This window comes from Eumetopias jubatus, unplaced genomic scaffold (assembly GCF_037043125.1).
Source record: "Eumetopias jubatus isolate StellerSeaLion01/CBP00866 unplaced genomic scaffold, mEumJub1_p1.0 scaffold_12, whole genome shotgun sequence".
Classification (NCBI taxonomy): Eukaryota; Metazoa; Chordata; class Mammalia; order Carnivora; family Otariidae; genus Eumetopias; species Eumetopias jubatus.
In genome coordinates, this window is record NW_028274818.1 from 61,214,892 (window position 1) to 61,222,326 (window position 7,435).

Genomic DNA, 7,435 nt, shown 5'->3' on the forward strand with positions numbered 1-7,435 from the left:
TAGTGTAAATTGGTAGAACCACTTTGGAAAACAATATGGCATTAACCAGTAAAGTTGAAAATAGGTATAGCCTGCTAGAGATATCCCCTGGGGAAACTCTTAAACACATGCTTAGGAGACAGGTACAAAGATGCTCAGAGCAGTACTGTTTGTAATGACCCAAACCTGAAAGCAGCCTAAATGCTCATGAACAGTATAATCGGTACCTAATTATAGCATATTTATAGATTGGAACACTATGGAGCTGTGAATATAAATGGACCAAAGTAACACTCACCTGTATGGATAATAGTTTAATACATGCTACTGAATGAAAAAGTTTTGCTTAAGAACATATACATAATTATCATTTATGTAAAAGTCAAAAAGAGGCAAAACTAAATAAAATATTGCTTCAGCAAAAATCATATAATGTAAAATTATATAAATAAAAGCAAGAGAATTAAAAGCACAAAATTCAGGACAGTCATTGCCTTTAAGGGCAGATGAGAAGGACTGAGAACCTCAAAGTTGACGGCATTGTTTCAGTATGTAATACAAAGTAGTGGGTCCATGGATGTTCATTATGTCATTATTCTTTTACAGTATCAACTTCGTATTTGATAAATACTTAATATTTCCCAAATGAAACAATTTCCATAAGCCCTACGTTTCTGTCCAGATGGAACTCAGCTGCTCCCAGAGGGCAGAGGGACAGACAGGTGAAGATGTCGAGTGTGACAGACTTAGGCTTAATATTAGATAAATTATTTTATCTCCTTCCTCATTGGAAAGCCCCCAGTGTTGTGTTGTTGTGAGGATTAAGTGAGAGAAATGTATACCAGTTACATCACAGATACTCGATAAATGTTAATTCTGCATTCCCCAACAGCCCCAGTCTCTCCTGCTTTGTGTCTTATAGCATATTCATTTACCATGTTCTCCAGTGAATCAGAATATTTATATACTTAACTTTACTTCCCACCCACTGCTAAGTCCTAAGATTTTTATGGCCAAAGATATATGCAAGCACATAACAGATACTCAATTTTGTTGAATAGGATTGAAATAGCACAACCTAAAAATAAAGATTGGTAGATACTTTCAATATTGTCTTCCAATTTGAAGATAAGAAATAATCTTTTAAAGTAATTTAACTGAAGCATTAAATGCATTTTGGGAAAGCTTTAGCAAAGTTTTAAAGCTCTTGAAACAATCAAGTGCCCCAAGGATCACCTCCTCCTTTGCACAACTTGGTCTTCTCAACTGGTGGGTAAAATAGCAAAGTTATAATGCTAAAGTTGAGTTAAAACACCTTTTTCTTAGGAATCTCTGATTTTTACCAGAATCTTGTTTTGCCCATTAGTTTTCTTTCTCAATTGTATAAAATATATTCATTCACTTCTTTTTTTTATCATTCACTTCTTTTTGAGGTACCATTATCAGTAATAATAATACAATGATACTAATTCTTATATCTAAGTAGCACCTCGCTATATGTGTATTTCATTTGATCCTCATAAATAATCAATAGGGGAAGAACTTGCCCAAGATCATTCAGCTAATAAGCAGCAGAGTCAGGATTTGAACCCAGGAATTTTGCCGCTGAAGGAATGTGCCCTTTGCATTAAACATTCACACCTGTGTTTTGCAGATTCGAAGACGTGCCTTAAAAGGATTCCTGACTGAAAACAGAGAGGCAGGGATTGTTTTTGGTTCTCTGCCTATATATAGGGTGAGTTGGAGGTTTCTAAGACTAGAGTAATTAGAAAACAACAGGGAATCTGACATCTCATTCATGACCCTGGGCTACCAAATAAGGTTGAAGAAAATCACATCACCAAGCCAACGGCTGCTTCTGTGAGCATACTATGTCCGATCCCCAAGAAGTCTTTAGTTCTCTGTGTCCATGGCCTTGATCACTTGTCTCTGCCAGTCCACATTAAACACCACAAGAAACGATTTCAGACTCTATCCTGGCTCTTCACCACCTACAGGACAAAATTCAAACACTTTGAGCCTGGCGTACAAACCTTTCATAATCTGGCCTCTGCCTGGACTGTCTGATCTCATTTTCTACCACTTTCCCCCATGTACCTTACACTCCAGCTATGCCAAATTTCTTGCCATTCCTTAAGCATCATTGCTCTTCCCTCTTCTCTGACTTTGCCAGCGCTGTCTCCCTGTCCAGAATTTCTTCCTTAGTACTCAGTACTCACCCTTCCAGTCTCCACTCCAGATAATCTGTTAAAGAACTAATTAAACCAGGAATAATAAACTGAAGATGAAATATTTCAACTTTATCTTAACTTGTTATTTTTTAAAATGTTCTTTCTCCTTCCCAAGAACATGTTCATGATAACAGGAGCAAACACTTAACCTACAGATGATGCTAAGAGTGAAGTGTCAAGAAGGAATAGTGGGCATTTGGGAAGGAGGGCATATTTTAAAGCAGTTGGACCTTTTCGTTCCCTATTCTCCACCCCTGAATTCACGTTACAGAAGTAATTGCCTGAAGTATGTCTTGCTAACTCTTTACTTATGGCTTCTAGGTACCAAGCCCCACCAGCCTAAGATTCCTTCCACTCATTGGCTCAGATGCACAAAGGGAATCTGCAGATGGCATTCCAGGAAAAAAGAAGGGGGTTCATGTTCAACATGAAAAAGTCAGTACTCAAAATTCCAGAGTGGATCTCTTTTCTGTCTGGGGATTGTTAACAATTGCTTTGTTCCCAGAGACATGCTGGGCCTGAAATTATCTCAGTTCATACTCTTGTCATGAATATTCCCAGATGCATGCATTTTAGCTCAGTGAGATGGAAATCAGGAATTTGTTGAATGGAGACAAAAATCAAATAGGACCTTTGAACCTGGCAGGTGAAACTTTTCCAGAGCTAATTTAAGACTTAAATTCACTGCCTAGTTTTAAAAGGCAATGTGACATAACATCTCTGAGGGCTGTGTAACCATCCTGGTACCTGCAGGGTAGAGCCGTGATATCATTAAGTTTCTGGCTCACCAGCTAAGTCAAGTGTTTTCATGTATTAAGAAGAGTAGCTAACATACAACGTTTTAGAGTTTATGTAGCACTTTTATAAATGGTTCCCTTCATTTTCACAATAATTACAAAGAAAAAATTGGGAAAAAGTGGAGCCTAACCAGAGGGTAGACGACTTGCCAAAGATCACATAGGAGTTAAATGATAAGCTGAGATCCACTCTGATTCTAAATTTCATACTCATCCCTTTAAACCATACAGCCTAGAAAATTCAAATGCTCTTACTCTTCTACTGGCTCTAGGAAGCTGGTATGGGCCCAACTTAACCTGCGGCCATTCATCCCATCGTTAAAATAGATCAAACCTTAAGGGGAAGATCTAACATATGGTACTTTTTGTAAGCCTCCACCCCATGAAATCAGACTAAAAACGGAAAGGAGCTGGTTCTTATTGCCCGTGCCTAATGGAACAACAGATAACAATCACAGCCACCATCACAACAAAAACCTGCTTTATTTAATTATGTAGAAGACTTGACCATCATTCTGTCCTCGGGCACATAATGAGAATATGAATACTTCCTGTTAATCCTCAACTCTACTAAGAATTGTTGGCAAAAGACGGGTTTTCTATAAAATAATGTAATTTATTTTTAATTGTTTTAAGTAACCGATGAGACACAGTGGTATCAATAATCCAAAACTGCACGCCTGGGTGGCTCAGTCAGTTAAGTGTCTGACTTCGGCTCAGGCCATAATCCCGTGGTCCTGGGATCGAGTCCCACGTCAGGCTCCTTGCTCAGCAGAGAGTCTGCTTCTCCTTCTGCTTCTCACTTGCTCTCTTGATCTCTCGCTCTCTCTCAAATAAATAAATAAAATCTTTTTAAAAAATTTAAAAAAAGACATATGTGGCTATCTTCTTTCTGTCACTTAGTTTGTACTTAGAAAATGTAAAGTATATGTAATATCAGATGAGGCAAAACAAATAAGAATGCAAATACAGGCAAAAAAATTATATGAACTCTAAAACCCAGAACAGTCTTTTGACTATCTGTTAGTTTTGGATTATTTATTTACTTAAGATTTTATTTATTTATCAGCACTCCAATAGCCACATATGTCTTAAATGCAAGAGGAAAGACAAAATGGAATTAAAAATTAGTCATGGTTAATGTACATAATGAAGAATCCACACTTAGATAATCAGAAATTGATTGCACTATTAGTTTTATTAAAGATCATGAAATATAATAAATTATTTGTCCCAACACAAAGGAGTTTTTTATATATCTGTTGTTTTAATAGATGCTTTATTTTCTTTATCACTCTGAGAGATCACTAACCACACAAAAAGGGCAAAGGAAGTAGATATCTTCATTTGCCTAGAGAAAAGGGACCACAAAACCATAATTAAAAATTTTCCTTCTGGTTTAATGAAGAAAAGAGTTAAGTGTAGTGAGGGATTAAAATCTGTTTCCAAAATAAAATTAGGTCATTTTCAGAAAACTGTGCACTTTGCAAGATAACAATAAATTCTGGAAACTGGCATGGATTAAAGAATCACTAGGTTGATTGTCTGCAATTTTAGGAACCCATACAGCCTAAGTGGGAAAATAGTGGATGAAGTCAAATCAATAAATACCCATTAAATGCCTATTTTCATAAAAAGCACTTCCAGGAACCTGGGCATAAATTTACCTCAGAAAGTTTAGCGTTTAAATTCCAATTTTGTGAAACAAACATGTACAGAATGCCTTGAAATACCTACTATGTGCCCTGCACTGTGCTAGGCACTAAGAAGCCATTTTCATAGACTAAGGAGCTCACACTATAGAGAAGAGAAAGTTCTCTGAACAAAGAGTCCAAAAATAGGTAACTTAATCTCTTTGACATTATTTTTAAATAATAGAAATGCTGATTCCAACTCTCAATGTCTTTAAGTGTTTTGTAAATCCCTTTAGAATTAAACAAGTTACAGAATATTAACCATAGTACAGGAAAATATACATCAGAGCATAAGTTTATACAGTTGACCCTTGGACAACACAGGTTTAAACTGTGAGGATCCACTTATATGCAGATTTTTTCAATAAATACAGTACAGTACTTAGGTGTATTTTCTCTTCCTGATGATTTTCTTAATAACATTTTCTTTTCTCTAGCTTACTTTATTATAAGAATATGGCATATGTACTAATCAACTCTGTATGTTATCGGTAAGGCTTCCAGTCAACAGTAGGCTGTTAGTAGTCAAGTATGGGGGAGTCAAAAGTTATACATGGATTTCCTACTGTATGGGGGATTGATCAAGGGTCAACTGTAGTTCTTTTTCTATTTAAATGTGGGAAGAGAGTGGGAGAATATGAAATCTGTGACATGTTCCATTTACAAAACTGTGGAAGCATATCCGATCATAGAAAAATGGTTAAGTGAAAGATGGTATACATGATAGCATACTCTAGCTTTTCACAGAAAAACAGAAAAACTCTCACAATTTTATTTCAGGTGAAAGGGGATATAAACTATAACTGAGTGATATTGCTAGTGAAAATGGCTAACATTTGTTTTTAAATTAGTGTACAGGGTACAAAACCGAACGTTCCATATGTACTTTTTCAAGCAATCTTCGTAACATGGAGGTAGTTATGATTATCATCCCCATCTTATATTCAAGAACACTGAAGCACAGACGAAAAGTAATTTAAGATCCCCCCAAAGAAGTAAGTAATAGAGCTGGGATCTAAACACAGCAGGTGGACTTCAGAGCCGGGACACATAAGTACAACACAATGTAATTCAGAAATAAGTAAGCTGCTGGACCTCCCCTGGTCACAGTAACTGGATGAGAGTCTGCAGATAATGAAAACTGAAGGACTCTCTCTTCCCACCACTCTCTGTTCCCTCGCCCTAGTTCATTCATCTTCATAGCTCCTGTCACGACCTGACATTACATGCTAGAAGAGCTCATTTATTTGCCATGATTCCTTCCCACTAGAATGTAAGACCCACAAAGGCAGGTACTTTGACTTATTCTCTGCTGGAATTCCAGCGTTTAGAACAGACGGACACATAGGTCACACACACACACACACTCAACACTTGCTGAATGGAAGGAAGAATGAATGAGACCAAAGAAAGGAGGAGAGTGCAGGAGGAAGTCGGGGAGAATGAGAACAGAAAATTAAAGAAAGAAACATGAGTGCAGCTTGGGAAATTGCATCAGTGGTTGGCGGATGGATGTGGGGAGCTGAGTTTCCCCCCTTGCGTCTCAGAGGGAAAGAGTGGTCAGGGTACCTGTAAGTGTTCAAGCCTAAGAGACCTTTTGGTGGTTGAATTTGGACCTTGGGGCTCATTCTGTCTTTTTCTTGACCTTGAACTCTTTGTGTTTCCTCTCCCCTTATTTCATCTTTCTTTCTTCTTCCCCATTTTTTTTTTTAAGATTTTATTTATTTATTTGACAGAGAGAGACACAGCGAGAGAGGGAGCACAAGCAGGGGGAGTGGGAGAGGGAGAAGCAAGCTTCCTGCCGAGCAGTGAGCCCGATGTGGGACTCGATCCCAGGACCCCAGGATCATGACCTGAGCCGAAGGCAGATGCTTAACGACTGAGCCACCCAGGCGCCCATCTTCTTCCCCATAATAGGCCATAAAATCAAATCGATATGTACTGTAAATATTAGCTGAATATTATGGACAAAATTTCTGAATTTTTAAACTAAAAGAGTTTAACTTTTTATATGTATGTGCTCCAAAAATAACCAATTCAAAACTCATTTTCATTTCTCATTTGTAGGATCATCGCTTGATTTTATTTTCCTGTAAGTCAATGGATTCTGATGATATTAACATACAATATCTCTATGCCTTACAACAACCTAGCAAACTTCTCTAATTTGCTTTGTTTTAACCCAACCTTTAATAGACTGGGCAGTTGAGTCCCACCATGGATAACTGCCCAGTCTAGTAGTTAGTCTAAAGCTTGTGCTCTTCCATCACACCCTTCTGGAATGCCACATTTTTATCCTGGAGGCACACAAGATAGTTAAGTAAATAATGATACTTTCTTACTAAGAAGATTAAAATCTCTACAAAAATAGTGGTACAATGTGACTCTGAAAAATTGCATTTATCATATAATGCCAGTTACTAACTGATGTTCCCTTTTTTTTTCACAGATGTCACAGAGGAGAAGTCTGAAAAGACATTTAGTCCCACAAATAAATCTGGCTTCTTCCTTCTTCCCATCCATCTCCAAGTGAAGAGAGGAAAATTAGAAGTGGCTGCTGTAGCCTGAGCTGCTCATAAAATGGCAAGATCTGAATGACACTCCAGTCTTAATTTCAGGATGAAAGTGAGGGCCCGCCAGACACTGTCACCCACATCTGTATCCTCGGGCCATCCTATCAATGGAGAAGATTGCTCAAGATGCTCAGCTCTGAACAAATAAGCAGCAAGCAGCC

General features: G+C 37.6%; 1 protein-coding gene across 2 annotated transcripts in view; it reads left to right on the forward strand.

Moving 5' to 3' along the window:
* WDR64 (WD repeat domain 64) overlaps nucleotides 1-7,234 on the forward strand; it is a 153,082-nt gene extending 145,848 nt beyond the window's left edge. For both annotated transcript variants that reach the window (XM_028111988.2, XM_088016848.1), the window contains 3 exons: nucleotides 1,634-1,714; nucleotides 2,532-2,645; nucleotides 7,151-7,234. In XM_028111988.2, coding sequence (XP_027967789.2) covers nucleotides 1,634-1,714; nucleotides 2,532-2,645; nucleotides 7,151-7,234 — 279 coding nt within the window. The remainder of the gene's footprint in view (nucleotides 1-1,633; nucleotides 1,715-2,531; nucleotides 2,646-7,150) is intronic.
* The last annotated feature ends 201 nt before the right edge of the window (nucleotides 7,235-7,435 follow it).